Raw genomic sequence first — 22744 nt, forward strand, 5'->3', positions numbered from 1 at the left:
AATCATGAGTTAGTGACAGATTAATGTTAGAGCTGCTGGAACCACATTATGTCAGGTGCATACCAATAAAAAGTGAAGATTCTGTCCTTTCTGTCTGTGTATAAAAAACTTAAGTCATTTCTAACTTTGTCACTGTGTAGGCAAGTCAACTCACTTCCCTGAATCTCTGTTTCCTAAACAATAGCAAGAAAACAGTAAACTAAGTCATTTAAAACCCCTTCCAGTTGACATTCTTTGAGTAGCTGGAGTTACCAAGAAGGAAGAACAGAGAAAGAGCAAGGATCTCCGATGTAAATCAAAAGCCAGATCTTGCTTTTTTGAAAGCAGGCCTCTTCCTGGATGAGGCCTTGTATCCCCAAGTTATGACTAGTTTCCAGAACTTTATACATGTAAGAACCTTAGAGAAAACTAAGGAAAAGGGTATGCTTTTTAGCTGGTTAACTGTTCTTATCCTGGGCTTCCCAGAATGCCTCAGATACACTTACTTCATTGGTCAAGTCTCATTTCTGAGAGCATTATCAAGACCTAACAGTCTCATCAAACCTACTTTCTCCCTCTTTTGTGGTCCCAGGCAGGCCAGAAAATCCAGAATACCAATCATGGTGGCCGCTAGAAAGGAGGAGGATGCAATAAATTAGCATGGAGGGAGGCAGTGTCCTTACCTTCCGTTTAATGTCTATAAACTGAGAAAACATAAGAGACCAATAGAAGGCCAATTCCATGATGTAATAGTAATAAAGCCCACTTGTGAGAGGCTGGAAAAGAGAAAGTAGTTAGAATACCAGCTAGTCAAAAATTCATTCCATCTTCACAACTTCCTGTTTCAGAGGACCAATACCCAAAATTATTAGACACCCTTTATCCCCATCATCTTCCAAGATCTGTACTAGCTGACAGGCTTTGGATTAGTGTGGAGAATTAAACCTCTTCTCTGCCCCTCCACATACACATTTTCAGCTCACATCTTTAGAAAAGATCAGATAGGGTTAACACACACAATAGCACAATCAAATCAGTATGTCTAGAACTCTGGACAATTAGTGCTGATTTTCAGGGGACTGAAGACACTCAAGTCTTTTCTTCTATCCGGTTAGCAGCCCCCTGACATTTTTCTAGTAATAGGTTAGAACCAAGATACTTTTAAGGGGACTCCAAGTTACCCTTGATTCAAAAAGATCACCTGAATCAGAAAGCATCTCATTAAGTGCCAGGAAGCTGCTTTTCTTTCCACCCCAATTAGTGTGAATATAATAGGGAATCTGGAACAAAAAGATGGCTGGATTTCACTGTTATGGGGGGCCCCAGAAATAGACACCGTGAATATATGACTCAAAGAGACTCAGCCCCTAATCCCTCCAGAATACCAAGAAGACATGCCATCTGCCCTGAGACTGCCCTGCCTACCGTACCTTCCACACATAGATAAGGCCCCTGTCTTGAAAGCGCTCAGACCATACCTGATACGGATAGCCACGCCAGCACTGTCGGATGTCCCAGAACCAAGGTGACTAAGAGAAAACAGATAATCCAGGTTAGCCTTTAGGATTCAACCCTGGCTTAACTATAAATCCTATTCTCTATACTAGGAGCACAAGAGAGATGGGGAAGAAAAGGGAATCCTTGACGAAACTGATGGGTCCTGAAAGGCTCAATAAATGGGTAGGTTTTTCTTCTAAATCAAGATAGTGTTATTACAAAGAGAAAAACCATACTTGGAGGTAAATGAGAGCATGGAGAGCTCTAGGATAGTTTTTGGAAATATCAACATCTAGGATATGGGAAATAGGGAAGCAGGAAGAAAATTATTCCGTCTGACAATGGAGAGAGAGAGAGCTCCATGCCGAAGATTCAAAAGTCAAAAATAATCTGTTAGAGTTTCAATTATGTTCTTTAAGGAATTTGTCTATTTCATCTAAGTTGTTGAATTTATTACTATGAAATTGTTCATAATGTTGTCATTATCCTTCCAACATCAACAGGATCTATAGTGAGAGCCCCTTTTTCTCCTGGACATCGATCATTTGTTTTTTCTTTTTTATTCTAGAAGTTTAACAGCTTTAATTAAACCTTAAAAAGAACCAACTTTTGGCTTTATCAGTTTTCTCCATTGTTTGTTTAATGCCTATTTCATTAATTTTTTAAAAACTTAAATTCAAGTAACTAATATATAATGTATTATTTGTTACAGGAGTATAGGTCTATGATATTTCATTAATTTTTTATCTTTTTTTGGTTATTTCTTTCCTTTAACTTACTTTGCTCTTCTTTCTCCAGATCTTTTTTTTTTTTTTTTTTAAGATTTTTTATTTATTTATCTGACAGAGATCACAAGTAGGCAGTGAGGCAGGCGGGGGTGGGGGTGGGGAGCAGGCTCCCTGCCAAGCAGAGAGCCCTATTTGGGGCTTGATCCCAGGACCCTGAGATCATGACCTAATCTGAAGGCAGAGGCTTTATTAACTCACTGAGGCACCCAGGTGGCTCAGTGAGTTAAGATCTCTTTCTCCAGATCTTAAAAGCTTATATCATTGATTTTAAAGCTTTCTTCTTTTCTAATATAAGCATTTAAAGCTATAAATTTCCCTCTAAACATGCTTTAGCTGCATCCCACAAGTTTTGGTAGGCTGGGTTTTCAGCATCATTCCATTAAATATTTTCTAATTTCCCTTGTGATTTCTTCTTTAATCCATGGGTCATTTTCAAAAGTAACTTGCAAATATTTTCTTGATATCTTAATATTATTTTTTATTTATTTTTTTTTTTTAAAGATTTTTATCCATTTATTTGACAGAGAGAGATCACAAGTAGATGGAGAGGCAGACAGAGAGAGAGAGAGAGGGAAGCAGGCTCCCTGCTGAGCAGAGAGCCCGATGCGGGACTTGATCCCAGGACTCTGAGATCATGACCTGAGCCGAAAGCAGCGGCTTAACCCACTGAGCCACCCAGGCGCCCCATATCTTAATATTATTGATTTTAGCTAAATTCCATTATGGGCAGAGAACATACCTTATAAGATTTCAAAACTTTAAAATTTACTGAGACTTATTTTATGGCCTAGCTTGTGGTCTGTCTTAATTCATGTTCCATGTGCACTTGAAAATTATATATATTCTTCAGCTGTTGGCATAGTGTTCTCTAAATGTCAATTAGGTCAAACTGATTGTGTTGTACAAATTTACATCCTTAGTAATTTTTTATCTAGTGACTTAGTCAATTATGAAAGAAGAGTATTAAAATCACCAACAATGGTATGGATTTGTCCAGTCCATTCCTTCAGTTCTGCCTCTTTTTACTTCATGTATTTTGAAGCCTCAGTTATAACATTTAGAGGAAAATAGTGTGGTATAGTGAAAAACAAAAAACAAAAACCAACCACCATGGAATTGGGAATCAAAAAGCCTGAAATTTGGGGTGCCTAGGTGGCTCAGTCGTTAAGCATCTACCTTCCGCTCAGGTCATGATCCCAGGGTCCTGGGATGGAGCCCTGTATGGGGCTCTCTGCTTGGTGGGAAGCCTGCTTCTCCCACTTCCCCTGCTTGTGTTCACTCTCTCGCTGTATCTCTGTCAAATAAATAAAATATTTTAAAAAAAAAAAAAAAAGCCCTGAAATTCTTCACCTCTGATAATTAACTAAAAAGGAGGAATACTACCAGTTTTATCTACTTTAAAGGGTTACTGATTCCATTTCTACCATTGTCTCCTCCTTAGAAGAACAGGATTTTTGTCAAATGCTTTACAGAGCATCACAGACTATGCTGATTAATCAATACTTTACCTATACTACGCTATTACAATTAGTACTATTATCTCCCCTAAATAAGGGGAGAAACAGTAAAGTTAAGAAGTTATTGAAGTCAGGGCGCCTGGGTGGCTCAGTGGGTTAAGCCACTGCCTTCGGCTCAGGTCATGATCTCAGGCTTCTGGGATCGAGTCCCGCGTCGGGCTCTCTGCTCAGCGGGGAGCCTGCTTCCCTCTCTCTCTCTGCCTGCCTCTCCATCTACTTGTGATTTCTCTCTGTCAGATAAATAAATAAAATCTTTAAAAAAAAAAAAAAAAGAAGTTATTGAAGTCAGACACCAGAGAGAAGACCGTCTATCTAGCATATAGACCTGGGCCATAGGCATTATAGTAAAAATAAAAGGGGAGGAGGAAAATAAAGAGCTAATGGTATTTAACTTCTGTCTCTAAACATGTAGGTATGATTAGAATCCAGTAGCACACCACAGACAGTATAGACTTACCGACCAGAGAAATTTAATTCCGTAGCAGAATATAGATAAATAGAAAGTGAATCTCCACCTGGGTGGGCAAAGAAGAGAAGTTAGATGAATATTCATTCACTCAAAAGAAAGTCTTTGAGGCTGAGGAAGTCAAGACAGCAGACTTGGAGCTCAGACAATTATGGGTGAGAAATAAGGTTAGTTCCCAGAGGGGCATCTGGCTGGCTCAGTCAGTACAGCATGCAACTCTTGATCTCAGAATTTTAAGTGTGAGCACCACATCAGGCATAGAGTTTACTTAAAAAAAAAAAAAAAAAAAAAAAAAAAAGTGATAATAAATAAATAAAATCTTAAAAAAAAAAAAACAAAAAACAGAGAAGTTCCTAAATAGGGATGAATACTGTTACCTTTTTAGGTAACAAAATGATAGAGACATCTTCCAGCTCTGTTTGAAAGACTTCCACAAGTGTATACTGGGTTTAATCAACTTTTCTTCCATACACTCTCTAATGATAGTACCTAATATTTTTTTTGCATGACAGTGGTAAATTGTATTCTATACCCAGAGGATAATTAGTAAAACCCCAATGAAATGAAGTATAGTATATCCAGAAAGGGGATGTTTCCCACCAAAATGTCATTTTAGAGCAAGCTGGTACTATCTCTGCCAAGGTGTACAAGGGTGTGCCTATCTACCTACATGAATGCAGTTAGAGGAATGCCCTCCCAGTCTGTTTGGGAAAAGGGAACAAAATGGAACTACAACATTTAGCTTAGTGGTAAGCATATTCAAGACACTAATGGTGACCAGTCTTCCAGTTCTCTTCTTTCCTGCCCATAATAATTTGAGTTAGCCTCTACATCCACTGACTACTGTCCTACCAAAAGAAAACCTCAGTCCGGTCACACCCTACCCTTCTCCTCACTCCCCACCTCCCTCTGCACACCTACATGCTTTCACAGAACTTTGTGAGCGTTGGAGGCTTGTCCTGATTCCTCCGATGACGAAACCAGCATTGGATCTTTCGGACATCCCAGTCCAGTTGCTTTGACAGGCCTTCCAGCCTCTTCTCATCAGGATACTGTAGATGTATGACCAGAGTCAGAACATCCCTTTTTCTTTGATCCTCTCATTAAATCCCTCTGACTAGCTGAGTGGCAGAGGGGTGATAACTACAGCAGTTTAAGGGATGTTTGTCTTTCTAGATTTCATCCCCAAACTCATTTTTAGTAAGAAGTCCTATTTTACATGATCAAAGACCTTTACCTTTATATACCTCCTTCTCTGGTCGTCTCCCTCCAGCCCAAGTTGAGTGAAAAAAGCTATTAAAAATCCAAGCTGCACAGGCTATTGGTACCCTCCCTATCTTGATTATGCAACTGGATAATGACGGAAGCTGGAGCAGGGATAAACAAAATCAAGATGTGTCTGGGAAAGGCAGGACTGTGGTGGCTAGTAGGCTTAAAATTCAAATGTATGTAGACTTGACTTATTTAAGGGATCCTGACCCAAAGATATTCCCCCTGACGGGATAAAGCTCTCCTTATAGTTATATGGACACCCATCCTATGCCTACCCTTGGAGATCCCTCTTCTCCACCCTCCCCTTCCCTGTGGAGCAACCCCTCACATGACTCATCTTCTGTTTCTTTGCCACTTACCTTGGTAATAGATATGAACACCTTTTCAAGGATGGCATTGGGTTGGGCCGGATAGGGACCACTGTCCTGGATGCCAACATGAAGTGCACAGGGTTTGGCAATAAACCTGTAATGAGAAAAATCCAAAGCCATTTCTAAATATGGTTTGCTAAGCACAAAGGAAAGATCCTGATTAGGGGACTGCTGGGAGGCAAAAGGGAAAACACTTGGCTGGGAACTAGGACTTGTTGATTTGGTCCTGGATTCTGCCACTGACTCACTTGAGAAGTGACCTGTTGAAGAAATATTAGAAAGTTAAGCTCTCTTTCCATTGTTCTCTGGCTTCCCTAATCACATCTTGAGCTTTAGAGTCAGAAAGACCTAAGTCAAACCTATCATTTTATCTACGAGTCTACCACTTACTGCCTGTAGGAACCTCTCAAAGTCCATTTTTTTCATCTATAAGATGAAGACAACATCAACATCCTTGCTACTTGATATAAGGGCCACAGGCCAAAAACATAATTAGTTTTTCCTATAAGCCTTTTGGAAATGTAGACTCTCAGACTCCATCCCAGACCTGCAAAATCAGAATCTGCAGTAACAGGATCGTCTGGCGTTCTTCATATGCCCATAAAAAACGTTAGCAGCACTGGTCTACTTTATAAAACCTTTGTAAGGTATTCAATGAGACAATGTATCATGAAGACCATGGCACAAATGAGATTCTTAATAAACAGTAGATTTCCTTACATCAGAAGATCAAGAAAATCTTAATTGGAGGGCCCTGGAGAACTGAGACTGAGCTCTTCCTAAATACAAATATCCTGCGTCTCCCTCACCTTCCTGGCTAATCAAAAGGTTATGTAAATACTTAGAACTTTCAGTAGCCTGGAAGAAAGAAAATTAGGAAGGGTGAGAAATAAATTACCTATTAATATTCAGTTCTATTCCCAAATCTACCACTAATAAGCCATATAAACTTAGTCAAGTCACTTAACTCTTGGGTCTTGGTTTCATCATCTAGAAGAAGTAATAAGGTAATTCCTAAGATTTTTTTCTACATCTATGATTCCATGGTATTATCACTGATTGTACTTAGTTTTTAACATGTAGATTTTTGAAAATTAAGGAACTGTTCTTTGGTTCTTCAAGAAAGATCTCTGTAGGGGCACCTGGCTGGCTCAGTTGATAGAGCACACCACTCTTGATCTCAAGGTTGTGAGCTCAGGCCCCATGTTGGGCACAGAGTTTACTCTAAAAAGAAAAAAAATCTTAGGAAAATAAAAAAGAGGGGTGTCTCAGTGGGTTGGTCGGTTAAGCATCTGACTCTTGCTCTCAGATTGTGAGTTCAAGCCCCGTGTTGGGCTCCACACAGGGCATAGAGCCTACTGAAAGAAAGAGAGGAGAGAGAGAGCGAGAGCTCTCTTTTTCACAATGATAAACTTCTGTGCTCTAGGAAAGGCACATGTAATCATTTTCAGGATAAGTCAAAATCAGTTTTAAGTTCTCTTAGCGCGTTAAGAAGGAGTCCCAAGACGAAAATGAGACTGGGAGGCATACAATGGAGTGCTCTTGACCTATTTTCTTGATCTGCATTTGAATCCAGAATTTATCTCTAAGGGAGGGACTGAGAATAAGAAACTATTATCTTCCTCTGTGAGAACTTTTTTTTTACCCTTATCATCAAAGTTACTGAGCCATGGAGAAATATTTATTCAGAGCACAAAGTCAGCCACATCTGTAATCTATTCTCCCCTTTCACACAGGTGGTGCAAAAGTTTCATTCGAAGGCCAACACTAGTAGATACTTTAATTTCTCTTTCCTGGTATATTATTCTGTGTACAAATATTTTAGCACCCCACTCATGTTTAAACTCCTTATGAACACAGAATATACAGGGAATATTGTTTCTGCATTTACCAAGGTTCTGTGTCTGTGCTCAGTAAATGCTCTGTAACTGACAAGTGACAGGTCTTACAAATCCTACCACTGCTCTTTTGGAACTCCAGAGGAGTAAGTAATTAAGGCAGTCATTCTTTGCTTTTGAGTTTGTGCTATATGAGATGAAAGCACTGTCATCTCTCATCTACATTAATTACAAGAAGAGGTACATCCAATAACAAAAACAGCCTTTCCAATTCCTACCCTTGCTCCCTGATCCAGGGTTCTTTCTCAATTCAGAAGCAGTCAGGTGATTAAAGGCCCCGAGTTCGAGTTTACCAGCTACAGGACTTGGTGAGTTACTCACCTATAGGAGGGAGATAAAATCTACTTCACAGGGTTATTTTAAAAATGAAATGACATGATTCATGCCTCACCCAGTACCTGATATTTAGTAAACATTCATTAAAAGGCAGCTGCTGTTCTTCTTCTTATTATTTTTTAAGGCAGCTATTATTATTTTTACCAGAACAGTTCAGTCTGGGTTCTCACTTATGGTGTCTTTGGCATAAGGCAAGAAGAATTAAGAAATCTTATTTCATACAACAGGGACAGGTTTGTACCCTGCTCACCTGGGTGAAGCCAAGATAATTTTTTTATTATCTGGACCTTGGAGTGGACTTAATATCCTAGAGCTGTAATTAGCTCATATCCTGACCTTATTAGTTCACAGAGTGCAATGAAAGATAAAGTCACTGACATCCAGTCAGTTATACAACTACAGACCCTAAGAAAATTAATTTATCTATTTGACAAATACTTGCGGAGCACCTATATTGTGCTACAGTGTGAAGCACAAAATCATAAATAGGGACTTACGATTGCAAAAGAATTTTTTTCTGATGAAAGTTAAATATATAGATTTATTTAGGTTCCTAATGAATCACCTTTATGAAGAAAAGTGAAATTAGGTCTTCATCATTTCTGTTAGATAAGCACTTATCAAAGCATAACATAGAGACTCCTAGGGTTTCAGAGATACTTTCAAGAGGTCTATAAGGTCCAAACACTCTCGTAACAAGTCTATAACTTTAGAATCATTCTTTTCTCTCTCATTCTCTCATGAGTGTACAGTGGAATTTTCCACAGGTTACATGACATTGCAACAGACTGAATGCAGAGGCTGACATGGGAATACAGCTGCCAAGTACAAACGAGACTTACAAAAATGTAAAATAATACGATTCTTATCATAATTTTTTTGTTTTGTTTTGTATACGTGCTGCTGAAGCAAGCCACATTTGCTTTGTTTTGGAAAATATTTTTCATGAGACATCAGTTATATTACCAATATAATCAATTTGTCATTTATAAATGAATTAATAAAAATTATTTGTTTTAAATTTCCATTTTAATTTCTAAAGCAGCCTGTGTTGGTAGCTGTTCTCCCTATAAACATAAACTCTCTCAGATCCTTACTAATTTTCAGAGTGTAAAAGATCCCTGACATCATAGTTTGAAAATTGCTACGCTGGATGACAGTGAGAAATCAAATTTACCTTGTGTTTTTTTTTGTCCTCCCCAGGATCAATCTGTTGCCCAAGTTTTAAAATCATTTGAAAGACCAGACTTCCCTTTGCCTGCAGGTCTGAATTAGTAGGCATTCAGTGGCCTATAATGAATGGTAAGCTACTCCTATCCACCTGCCACTCCAGGAACACGAGTCTAGTGACCCAACCTGATTATAACATTTCTGTTCTGCTTTGTAGACATCATTTCATTCTGCCCTTTTCCTGCCCTGCAGCTACATGGCAGTGGCTGAATGAGGTCTGAGTTTATTAAGATGAATTACTTACTACTTTGCTTTTTCATACCAAAGACGGGAGCTCTGCTAACAATTCTATCTTCCTGATTCACTGCAACATCACTGGTGGACATGTACTATAAACAAATACATTTCAAAGTACAGATCAAGCTTCTTAACTGGTGTATCATGGTAAGTAATATATCTGGGCTGTATTTACCCTGAGATACTGCTCTTAGCTCTCAGGCTGATCCATGGGGCCTGTGGCAGCTAGGTAACCTTAGTCTGTAGCCTCTGGCCTCATATACTCACTGTGCAATACACAAAATATTTTCTATATGTGCAGCAACATTATTAGGTTGGGAAGCAGTGGCTCAGATAAATTTCTGGAAAAATATAAAGTGTCAGAATTTATATATAAAAAAGAAAAATAACCATCAAAGAAATAAAAAAAAAAAAGAAATAAAAATAGGGAATGAAGGGGAAAATACAATAAAAAGAGAAATGTCTTATACAGACTGATGAGGATGGTATACATTAGGTAATGAGTGACAATATCTGAACCTGAATGTTACCCACCCCCACACACACATACGTTGGAAGAGAGATAAGATTTTTTTTTTTTAAAGATTTTACTTATTTATTTTAAAGAGCACAAGTTGGGGTGGGGGAGGGGGCAAGGAAGAGGCGGAAGCAGGCTCCCTGCTGAGCAGGGAGCCTGATGTGGGGCTCCATTTCAGGACTCTGGGATCATGACCTGAGCCTAAGGCAGATGCTTAACTGACTCAGCCAACAAGGCACCCACTCCTGGCCTTTTAAAAGATTTTATTTATTTGAGAGAGAGACTAAGATGTTTAAATAAAGATTCTTTTTTATTTTCTTTTTAAAGATTTTATTTATTTATTTATTTGACAGACGGAGATCACAAGTGTGCAGAGAAACAGGCAGAAAGAGAGGAGGAAGCAGGCTCCCTGCTGAGCAGAGAGCCAGATGAGGGCTTGATCCCAGGACGCTGGGATCATGATCTGAGCTGAAGGCAGAGGCTTTAACCCACTGAGCCACCCAGGCACCCCTTAAATAAAGATTCCTTTTTTTTTTTTTTAAGATTTTATTTATTTATTTATTTGACAGACAGAGATTACAAGGAGGCAGAGAGGCAGGCAGAAAGAGAGGAGGAAGCAGGCTCCCTGCTGAGCAGAGAGCCCCATGTGGGGCTCGATCCCAGGACCCTGGGATCATGACCTGAGCCAAAGGCAGAGGCTTTAACCCACTGAGCCACCCAGGTGCCCCTAAATAAAGATTCTTAAGGCCAGAGAAAGTCTGTTTAGAGAATTTAATCCTTAGGTACACAAGCAGCATTCAAAAATCTTGCCCCAAGGCATATGTACCCTCAAGAAGCAAATGCAGAGTCCCACAGAAAACAGATTCCGAAATTCCCTTCCCTTTGCAACTGAATTCTTAATAAACCAATCACATTAAAAATTTGAGTGGCTTCTGTAGGGTGGAAAGAGGAGAAAGTAAAAAAAGACATTCAGGCAGCTGGAACAGGATGTATTAAAGCAAAGAGATAAGAAACAAAATATGCTTAGAGAACTATGCAATGTATAAATTTGGGGCTGGCAATAGGGGCAGGAGAAAAAGCTATACACCAGGTCACAGGTGCCTTGTATGTTATGCTAAGTGTGAACTTTATCCTATATAGAGTCATTGGAGGGTTTTGGGCTGAGTTGGGGAAGAGACAGATTTGTGTATTAAAAAAAGAGTGTCATCAGTTAAAGGCCACTGTAAAAACTCCATGCTGTAAGTGATAAAGCACTGAACTAAGGCTATAGAAATGGAAAGGAAAGGATTGATTCAAGAGATGCTGAGGAGGTAAAACTAATAGCACCTGGCGACTGAAGAGATGTAGAAGGCAAAATAAAGAGTTAAGTGTTCCCTATTTCTGGCTTGGGAGACTTGATTATGGTGTCTCAACCAAGTAGAACGTAAGGTAAGAAAGCAAATTTGGGAGTAATAGATGAATTGTGTTATGCTGAATTTGAAGTGCCTATGGGAACATTGAAATGGAACTGTGTAGTAGGCAAATAAAGTTGGAAAGGGGCTTAACACTCTCTCTTTCTCTCTCTGACCTGAGAAAGAAAAAACAAAGAGCAAGAGAATGAGAATATAGGGGGTAGCTAAAATTGTGGCGGTGCATGTGATTGCAACAAGAAAGGAACACAAAATTGAGAAGAAAACCAAGGTCAGGATCCTGAGAAATACTAGTGTAAAAGGTGCAGTTAGAAGCCACGAAGGCCAGAGGTAGAGTCGTATCAAATGAGGCAGAGATCAAGACAAGGATTTCAATATCCACTAGATTTGGCAACTTGGACATCTGTGGTAACCTTCACCAAAGAAATTCCAGAAGAATAAAGACTCTAGAGAGGGTATATAAGGAAGAAGAAGGAAGTGGAAATAGCTGATTCTTAAACATCTTGACTGAGAAGGGAATCCCTTCAATTTCTGGCATCAGAGTCACTCTATAAACTAAGATCCCTGTGCTTCATATCCATTCTCTTCCTAATCAGAAATTTCATTCTATTTATTTATTTATTTTTTCTCTATCATCTTCAGCCTCACTATTTCTTTCTTCTTGTCAGAACTTAAACACACTCAAGTTCTTTTCATCTTTAAACAGCTCTCCCTGCCCCTCATACCCTCTGGCACTCTCTCACCTCTGACTTGAAGTTCTTGGAAAAGTTCTCTCCTCAAGCCTTCTCTTCTAACTCCCACTCATTCCTAGCATTCATCCCCCTCTCATCTGGCCTCTGTCCCTACACTCCATTGGCACTGCTCCTGCCAAAGCTGTCAACAAGTTCCTTACTGTGAAATCAAAAGGATGCTTTTCAGTCCTCTATCTTACCTGACCACTCGGCATTATTCTAAGTTACTGACCCTGCCCTCCCTCATGAAATGCTCTTTTCTCTTAGCTTCCTTACTGCCATATTCTTCCTAGTTTTCTTCCTCTATCTCTCTGGCAGAACTAGACTGCTTGGTATACACTGCTAGTTGAATCACCTAGACATGCTATTTAACTTTCTCTATGTTCCCATTTTCTCACCCCGTAAAATAAGGATAAACTAACACCCACCTACTTCATAAAGTTACTATGAGGACTCAACAACGCTTAGCACTCAGAACAGTGCCTGGGACCAAGTAAGTACTTATTAAATGCTAACTACTGATATTATCAAATACTATAAAGCTGTCGTACCTCTTGTCTTCTGTTGGGCTCCCCCCCCTCCAACAACCCCCGCCTCTGCTAAAACATGCTGTTTCCTCAGAGTTCTGTGCAGGTTCTTTTCTTACTCTACACACTCACCCTGCTTGATCTTATTCAATTACAGCAGAAAGTCTCAAAGTATAGTCTATAGACCCCACAGGGTCCCTGAGATATTCTCTAGAGGCCCACAAAGCAAAAACCATTTTTGAAATAAAATTTCCTTTGTTACTGTGCTGACATTTGCAATGATAGTGCAAAGCAATGGAAGGTAAAATTTACAGTGCTTGAGAATAAATCAAGGCAGTGGCAGCAAACTGTAGTAGTAGTTTTTGTGTTCTTCCTTGGTATATGTCCTCTTAGTTATTTATTTTTAAGCCAGTTCACTTAAGAATGTCCTCGATGAAGCAATACAAATGATTGATTTTAATAAATACCAGCCTTTGAGTGTATTTTAAAAAAGCATTCTGTGATCAAATGAGAAGTACACAGAAAGCACTTTTGCTGGATACCAAAGTATACAGTTATCTCAAGGAAACACTAGTTCAACTGAGTTCTGTGCTGAAATAAATCACTTTCTTCACAGAATACCACTTCTACCTGAAAGAATGGCCAACGACAAACCAAGGTTATTTGGATCTGTGTTTTAGGAAACATTTTCTTGAAAATGAATAAAATTAAGCTTTTCATGACCCCTCCCCAAAAAAAACTAGAAAAAAAACAAAAACAAAAACAACTAGTGCCAATAATAAAATTCAAGCTTTCAAGTGAAAATTAGAATTTTGGAGAACTTATATCTACCTTTGAGCTTGACAACTTCCCAGTGCTTCAAGCTTTCATAGGACTGGTTCTGATGAGATTTAACTAATATGATTTTTTTTTTAAAGATTTTATTTATTTATTTGACAGAGAGAGATCACAAGTAGGCAGAGAGAGAGGAGGAAGCAGGCTCCCTGCTGAGCAGAGAGCCCCATGTGGGACTCGATCCCAGGACCCTGAGATCATGACCTGAGCCGAAGGCAGCGGCTTAACCCACTGAGCCACCCAGGCACCCCAACTAATATGATTTTTTAATATTATATAAAGGAATGTACTGACATTTGGGAGATCTATATAACACTATAACACAATGAACCAGTATTTTTTTTTTCTTAATTGAAGTCCTTTTATTTTATGTACAAAAAGTTAGCATGAAAGTAAGTATCTTAGATATCTGCAGTTAAGGTAGAAGACCCATTCAAGAAGTTCACTTAATCCAACTTACTTAAGCCTATATCCTTCACAGACTGATGGAAACAATGGTGGCACATACTGAGACTGTATTTTCAGATCAGACCACGCTAGTTTGAGCAGATGTGGCAAGCATGAGAACTTTTTTTTTTTTAATATTTTTATTTATTTAAGAGAGAGCAAGACAGCAGCAGAGGGAGATGGAGGGAGAGAAGCAGGCTCTCCACTGAGTAGGGAGCCTTATGTGGGGCTTGATCCCAAGACCCTGGGATCATGACCTGAGCTGAAGGCAGATACTTAACCGAGTCACGCAGGTACTCCAGGGATGAGAACTCTTGCCAGATTTCCTCAGATGACTCCAGTAGAGCTACTGGTAACCCATCTTGCTCTCTTGGATGCAATGAGGCAAAGTGACCAATTCTTGATAGCCATTCAAAATTTAAGACAGACTAATGGATTTTAACATGAATGAAAATTTCATTGATAGGGTTTCAGATTCCACAATGCAACCAACTTTTTTTTTTTTTTGTAAGATTTTATTTATTTATTTGTCAGAGAGAGAGGAGCGAGAGTGAGCACAGGCAGATAGAGTGGCAGGTAGAGGCAGAGGGAGAAGCAGGCTCCCTGCCAAGCAAGGAGCCCAATGTGGGACTCGATCCCAGGATGCTGGGATCATGACCGGAGCTGAAGGCAGCTGCTTAACCAACTGAGCCACCCAGGCGTCCCGCAACCAACATTTAAGAAACTACTACTTAGAGACATGTGGGTGGCTCAGTCAGTTAAGCATCTCGCTCCTGGTCTCAGCTCAGGTCTTGATCTTAGGGTTGTGAATTCAAGCCCTATGTTGGGCTCCCCGTTGGGTGTGGATCCCAATTTTTAAAAAAAGAGAAAAGAAACTACTACTTGTGTTGTGGTGTTGTATCAAAGAAAAACTACTTCTCCTTTCCAATGACATATTTGTGTGAGGCCAGCTTTTATTTATTTATTTTTATAAATTTTTTTAAAAAAAGATTTTATTTATTTATTTGACAGAGATCACAAGTAGGCAGAGAGGCAGGCAGAGAGAGGAGGAAGCAGGCTCCCTGCTGAGCAGAAAGCCCGATGTAGGGCTCGATCCCAGGACCCTGGGATCATGACCTGAGCCGAAGGCAGAGGCTTTAACCCACTGAGCCACCCAGGTGCCCCCCAGCTTTTATTTATATACTTCAACCAAGAGATTGAATCACAAGAGATTGAATGCAGAAGTCAGAAAGAAGAATCCAAAAGAATCCAACTATCTTCTATTAAAGCCAGACATGAAAGAGATTGTTTTCTCTAAATATTTTTGAAAATGATTACTTTTATAAAATGTTATCCACATTAACATGTAACATGGCTTACTGTTACTTTTTTTTTTTTTTTTTTAAGATTTTGCTTATTTGAGAGATAGAGTGAGTGAGAGAGAGCAAGCACACAAGCAGGGGAAGAGGAAGAGGGAGAAGCAGACTCCCCACTAAGCAGGTAGCCTGATGCAGAGCTTGATCCTAGGGCCCCGGGATCATGACCTAAGCCGGAGGCAGATGCCTAACTGAATGAGCCCCCCAGGTGCCCCTATTACTGTTACTCTTAATGAAATAAAAAGTACATTTCTTAAATTTCTCAACTTTCTTTTTTTTTTTCTTTAGATTTTACTTATTTACTTGCCAGAGAGAGAGAATGAGCACAAGCAGGGGGAGTAGCAGGCAGAGGCAGAAGGAGACTTCCCGCTGAGCAAGGAGCTGGATGCTGGACTGATCCCAGGATCCTGGATCATGACCTGAGCCGAAGGCAGATGCTTAACTGACTGAGCCACCCAGGTGTCCCTCAACTTTACTTTCAAATATGGAAAAACTAATAGGAATAAGGGATGCTCAATAAATTTTAAGAATGAAAAAGAATGCTGAGAGCAAAAATTACTAAATTATACTAATACTATTCATTTGTGTGCTGATAACTTCCAACCATACATTATTTTGTATATCCCTTACACATATGCACCCATGTCAGGGTATTTTCCTGAGTAAATTCTTTAACACACACACACACACACACGAAGATTTTATTTATTTGACAGAGAAAGACACAGCAAGAGAGGAAATACAAACAAGGGGAGTGTGAGAGAGAAGCAGGCCTCCTGCCAAGCAGGGAGCCCAACATGGGGCTCAATCTCAGGACCCTGGGACCATGACCTAAGCAGAAGATAGACCCCTAACAATCGGCACACCCAGATGCCCCTATTTGTTATTTTTTAAAAAAGATTTTATTTTTAAATAATGTCTGCACCCAACATGGGGCTTGAACTCACAGGCCCAAGATCAATAGTTGCATGCTCAACCAACTGAGGCAGCCAGGCACCCTTCTGAGTAAATTCTTGAGGACAGAATTTGCTGTCTACCAACAACATGTGCTATACACATTTGTTGTACTTACATGTATATTCTTTGCAGTTTCTTTTGATGACTTTTTTTTTTAATTGGCAAGTTTGTTCTTTTTTTTTTTTTTTAAGATTTTATTTATTTATCAGAGAGTGTGCACAAGCAGGGGGAGCAGCAGGCAGAGGGAGAAACAGGCTCCCCACGGAGCAGGGAGCCTGATATAGGACTCTATCCTAGGAATCTGGGATCATGACCTGAGCTGAAGGCAGAAGCTTAACAGATTGAGCCACCCAGGCATCCCTGGCAAATCTGTTCTTAAAGCAGCAGCAGATGAAAAAGAAAAAGATCTCTATGATATATATTACCCTAAACCATGGCAAGGCATGCACTGGGATTAATAGCAGACTTTTCTTCCCTCCTTCTCCCACTTTCATCAAAGTTATCTTCACTTACGCCTCTAACAGGGCCTTAGAGTATTACGATGACTAATACCTGTGTAATCTGATGTACCTACCAGGTACTGTGATGAGAAGGATCAGCATCCTGCTTACATCTAGCCTCACTGTAAGGGACTTAAGTCTTGAGATAGTAAGAATTACATACAGTATGCATGTTAAAATGTTTCAAGTAGACACAATTTAAGACTAACTTGTAGTATCACCGTATAGTAGCCAGTGAATATTTCATTTGCTGAGAGCAGCACTTCTCAAAGTGTGGCTAAAGAACAGCTAGCGGTCCCTAAGACTCTCATTGCTAAAGAATTTCTCCCTTTCCAACTATATACACACATTTCTTTCATTACAGATATTTATCTTTTTAATTTTTTATTAATTTTTTAAGGGAGGGGGCGGGACAGGGAAAGAGGGAGAAAGAGAATCTTAAGCCAGCTGTAAGCCCAATACTTAACCCAGCCCAGAGCCGGGCAAGATAGGGCGGGGTGTGGGGGTGTGTGGCCTCAATCTCACAACCCTGAGATCATGACCTGAGCCAAAATCAAGAGTCAGATGCTTAACGGACTGCGCCACCCAGGTACCCCATCTTTACACATAATTTATCTATTTTAAATGGTTAAGTGAGGGGTGCCTGGGTGGCTCAGTGGGTTAAAGCCTCTGCCTTCGGCTCAGGTCATGATCCCAGAGTCCTGGGATGAAGCCCCGCATCAGGTTCTCTGCTCAGTGGGGCTTGATCCCAGGACCCTGGGATCATGACCTGAGCCGAAGGCAGAGCCTTTAAGCCACTGAGCCACCCAGGCGCCCCTACTGTGATTATTCTTAATGTCTTATCGGAGCTCTCTCAAATAAATAAATAAATAAAATCTTTGGGGGGGGACCATTTTTGGGGCCCCTGGGTGGCTCAGTGGGTTAAAGCCTCTGCCTTCGGCTCAGGTCATGATCCCAGAGTCCTGGGATGAAGCCCACATCAGGCTCTATGCTCAGCAAGGAGCCTGCTTTCCCTCCTTCTCTCTGCCTGCCTCTCTGCCTACTTGTGATCTCTGTCTGTCAAATAAATAAATAAAAATCTTTAAATTAAAAAAACACAAAGAAACCATTTTTACCACAATTTTTAGAAAAACCTGTTGTTTAGAGCGGGGTCTGATATACTTAGGATGGATCACCTCCTCGTCCTAAAAAAAATGAATCAAATGTGAATTTACATTAAAATTCTTTTCGGTTATAAATATTTGTTTGAATTACTTATAAACACTGGTCAGGAGGAATATAATACACACCACATATATAATTTTAAATTTTCTAACAGCCACATTCAGAAAGGGAAAAAAGAAACACGTAAAATTAATTGATATTATGCTTTGTTTAACCTGATATATCCAAAATGCTATCACATCAATATATAATCAATATTAAAATTTGAGATATATTACATTCTTTTTTTTTTTCCTGCACAGTCTTCAAAATCTGATGTGTATTTTACACTTAGAACACATCTAACTAACACATCACATTTGGACTAGTCACATTCGAAATCCACAAAAGCTAGTGGCTACTGTACTCAACAGCACAGTTTCAGATAATTCAGAGAGAATTCCTCACATCTAGGAAAATTGTTTTTGTTTCTAGGAAAACTGATTTCAATTTTTTGTTGTTGTTGTTGTTACAAGTTATTATGGTTAACTCCTTTTGTAGTAACCTTTTTTTTTTTTTAAGATTTTATTTATTTATTGAGAGAGAGAGAAAGAAAAAAAATGAGAGGAGAGAGGTCAGCAAGAGAAGCAGACTCCCTGCCTAGCAGGGAGCCCGAAGTGGGACTCAGTCCCCGGACTTAAGGATCATGACCCGAGCTGAAGGCAGTCACTTAACCAACTGAGCCACCCAGGTGCCCTGCAGTAACATTTCAATTAACTTCCCCGAAGATTAAGGTGTGAGTTCAAGCACAAAGTGTCCAAAACTTGGTGAAGAGCAGCTTTCATCTGCCTAAAAGTACCTCTGGAGAGGAAGCCAAAAAGAGGTATATCTCCCTTTCCACTCTGTAAGAAGGGTGCAGATTTCATTTGCTTGCCTCTTCTTCATTAATTTCTTCTTAACCCATCTAGGGTTCGTTTTCTGAATCAGGAAGTGGTTAAAGCAAATCTGATGTTTCTTTTCTGTGATGAATATGTTGTCTCCAAGGATAAATCAGGAACCTGACCTCTAGCATTCCAGTATTCAGAGATTTCTGCAGTCTTAACACCCACTGCACACAAAGGGTTGGGGAAAGAAGCTTCCCCAGAGAGAGGATGGACACATGAGGCTTCTGACCGTCAGGAGCTTATTAAGAAGTGGATTCTTAGATAAGGGCAGGGCCATGTGACTGACCTTTCCAATCTTGCTCTGCTGGATCTGCAAACCTGATTGGATTCTGTGATTTACAACCCAATAACGCCCAAAAGAATACCTTTAGGGATGCAATGAAAGGGGCAGTCTCCCTTACAGCCTAGTCAGCAGCTTTGTGCATTTTTCCCAAAGCCTCTCTACCCTGACTGAAGGACCCACTAATACTGGGTCCCACTAATGCTGTGACCTGACATGGATCTGGGAGAGGAAAAAAGTTCTACCTCCACTTAGCGGAAGTGGGGGAAAACAAGAAAGGCAGTATGTAGCGGAGGTAGCAAGGCTTACAAGAGGAAGATGAAATGAGTGGTTGAGAAACGTGCACAAAAAAAAAAAAAAAAAAGTGAGTCACTACTCTTGTTGCCAGTTACATGACAGGCCAGCAAGTGAGTCTGTTCAGTCTCCTGTGACAGAGAAAGGTACTGAGAAGGCTCTTTACACACTCCAGTGAGGTTGCTTTGAAAGAAACAAGAGAGAAGAGGGGACTGGAATAATGAATGAGCAGCATGGATAGCTTTCATCTATCTCCTGCATAATTCACAAAATAATTTTCTTCTGGAAACACAAAGCTCCTGTTGCAATACCATATTCAAAATAAATGAGACTATATAGCTCTGATGGGTGTCAATATTAAGTCTCAAGTTCCTGCTTGATCCCAAGAAACAAGTGCTCAAGTGACTAGGTATTAAGTTTCAAACAATTTTATCATGAACTTAGTAGGAAGTTTTAAAAAACACATGGAAGAGTTTCTTATCCCGGTTTTGACAGAGTACAGGGTAGCATGAATATGTGTATGGGGAGGGGAGAAAGAAAAATGTGTAGAAAGGCGCACAACATGCAAGTATAGTATGATGAAATTTAACCAGAAACAAAGCAATTTTAGTTTTGCCTCTCTCAGCTAAGCCAAACATCTATTTCAGGTTGAAGATCTAGATTCTGGTCACTCCTCTGGGCATCTGTGTAGATGAGGATAGACCGTTCTCAAACATTCAATAAATATTTACTGACCACATGCTATTCTTGAGGCATTTTGCAAGGTGCAGCCCACCAGAATACAACCACTCAACAGAGGCCCACAAAGGAAAACCTCCATTCTTTGGTAGGTAATAATATCCTACCTGCAGTTCTTCAGCAAAATAGCTAGATACAAACACTTTACTTATTATGGTCAGGCGCCTTTTCAAGTCATCCCTTTCAGATGTAGTTCTCCAGGGAATGTGAGAACTTAAAAAAAAAAAAAAAATGCTCAGTGTAGTTGATGAAAAGGATGAGAAAGTAAGACCAAACTGTAAATGCTATGTTTATTCTTTGGGAGATTTTTTTTTTAAGTTTATTTATTTTTTAATACTTTCAACACCCAACTTGGGGCTTGAACTCACCACCCCGAGATTAAGAGTCACATATTCTCCTTAATGAGCCAACCAAGCGCCCCTATTCTTGGGGAGATTTTTTTTTTTTTTTTTTTATTTGACAGACAGAGATGACAAGTAGGCAGAGAGAGAAAGGAGGAAGCAGGCTCCCTGCTGAGCAGAGAGCCCGATGCGGGGCTCCATCCCAGGACCCCGGGATCATGATCCAAGCCGAAGGCAGAGGCATTAACCCACTGAGCCACCCAGGCGCCCCGGGGAGATTCCTTTTTTAAGATTTTTATTTCTTTGTCAGAGGGACAGAGAGAGAAAGAGCACAGGCAGAGGGAGAAGCAGGCTCCTCACCAAACAAAGAGCCTGACATGGGACTCGATCTAGGACCCTGGGATCATGATCTGAGCCAAAGCCATTTGACTAACTGAGCCACCCAGGTGTCCCTCTTTGGGAGATCCTTAGAACAGCACAAATAGTAATAATTTATCCAAGGGCATAGTGTAAGACTCATTAAAATATGCAGAACAATTTGAAAAAAAAAAAAAAAGTCTTCAAGTCAAATACATTATATTAAATAACCATGAATAAGATGAGCATGGGTTTGTTCTCCAAATCTTAGAATACTGGAAAAGGGAGATTAAACCTTGAGGCTTAGGGAAATGATCTGGATCTTAGTTCCCCAGTGAGTATGAAACCTCTGAAAAGCTGCGGAATGTTTCTAAGGCTTAGCTTACTATCTATAAAAAAAAAAAAGGCTGGAGTTTTAGCTCTTACAGTCTATGACTACTACATGAATCACTTCTAGAAACCGACTTGAGAAATGAGAAAACCTAGGAAAGACAATTAACTGTACCAATATTTCTAATACATCTGTTACTATACTCTAAGAGTGGATTCTACTAGGCCAGTGTAGCAAGAGAGGAACTGATAATCCTGCAGTCAATTCTACTGCTTAGTAGGTTTTATAAAAAGAAATAAAATAGCAAGACTGCTTCTAGGGTTAAACTTTCCTAAAGTCAATCATGGGATGAACAAGATGCCTGACCTTACTAGCCAAGGAATATCATACTAGAATGCTTTCAGCTCAGTATCCCCATCCACCCTTACTCCCTGGACACTGGAGCACCATAGAAACATTCAGATAGAATTCCCACAGGTAAAGGATCCTTTCCAGCGGCTCTGCCAGGGGATATATAAGTCTTCACAGGCGTCTGAGGGACTCTTTGGAAATCTGAAGATACACACAAGTTTATATGAAATGGGTATTTATAAGCAACAAGCTATTTCCTCTTACCACTGACATGATGAAATTTCCATGTTGGCATATATAAAAAGCAGAGGATCTCTTCCTAGGACAATTAAATTTTTTCTGTCCTGAATTGTGTATTTTCCTTTAGTCATTACATTCTTTCTCTTTTTTCAGCCCTCATACACAGTTGCCAAGGTGGAGAGTATTTGGAACTAGGTTATTCCTAAAAGGGATAAGTGGTTTTTGCCCCTACACCAGGAATATTTAATACAATGACTATACTTTTAAAATGGCAACAATAAGTTCCCAAGGTCCCAGTAAAAGCATTTAGATCTTTCAGTTTCATTTGCTTCAGTTAAAAGGATCTTCATTTTTGTACGTGAATGTCTGACAGAGTGCTTTGATAACAATACACAAACACTATGAATAAATGGATGAATGGCAAGCTAGCTACATATAAAAAATATCAGATAGTAGGCAGTTTTGAAAAGTAATCCAAAACACATAACATTAATTTTTCAGAGAGTAAAAGAGCATTTGCAATATACTTCCATCCTAGAAAGAGCATTTCTGCTCTGCTTAAGGGCCAAATGAACAAGAGATGTCAAAAATGCCATCTTCATTACCTGAGACCTATGCGGAAAGAAGTCTCCTTTCCTGGAGTCTGAACAGGTTTGATCAAAATCACCCACAGCTGTAAGTCCACATTATAAAACCTAATCAAGTCCTCTGTGAACATTGTATCTTAGCAGATACTAATCACTCAAAGAAAAGTGAAATCACTTTTACCAAGAACACAAGGTCAGGAAAAGATGCTGTGATTCTGCTAAACTCAGAAGCTGCCTCAATACAGCTGTCCTCTTTTAAGCCCTCCGGCT

The 22744-nt window shown here is 39.7% G+C and overlaps 1 protein-coding gene across 2 annotated transcripts in view; it reads right to left on the reverse strand.

The window, feature by feature from the left end:
• Positions 1-22744, reverse strand: part of CERS5 (ceramide synthase 5) — a 29831-nt gene that overhangs the window by 6069 nt on the left and 1018 nt on the right. For both annotated transcript variants that reach the window (XM_044227173.1, XM_044227174.1), the window contains exons 2-6: positions 5879-5984; positions 5169-5299; positions 4239-4296; positions 1458-1508; positions 663-755 (exon numbers count right to left, since the gene is read on the reverse strand). In XM_044227173.1, the coding sequence (XP_044083108.1) occupies positions 663-755; positions 1458-1508; positions 4239-4296; positions 5169-5299; positions 5879-5984 (439 nt within the window). The remainder of the gene's footprint in view (positions 1-662; positions 756-1457; positions 1509-4238; positions 4297-5168; positions 5300-5878; positions 5985-22744) is intronic.

This window comes from Neovison vison, chromosome 12, assembly GCF_020171115.1.
Source record: "Neovison vison isolate M4711 chromosome 12, ASM_NN_V1, whole genome shotgun sequence".
In the NCBI taxonomy this organism is placed as follows: domain Eukaryota; kingdom Metazoa; phylum Chordata; class Mammalia; order Carnivora; family Mustelidae; genus Neogale; species Neogale vison.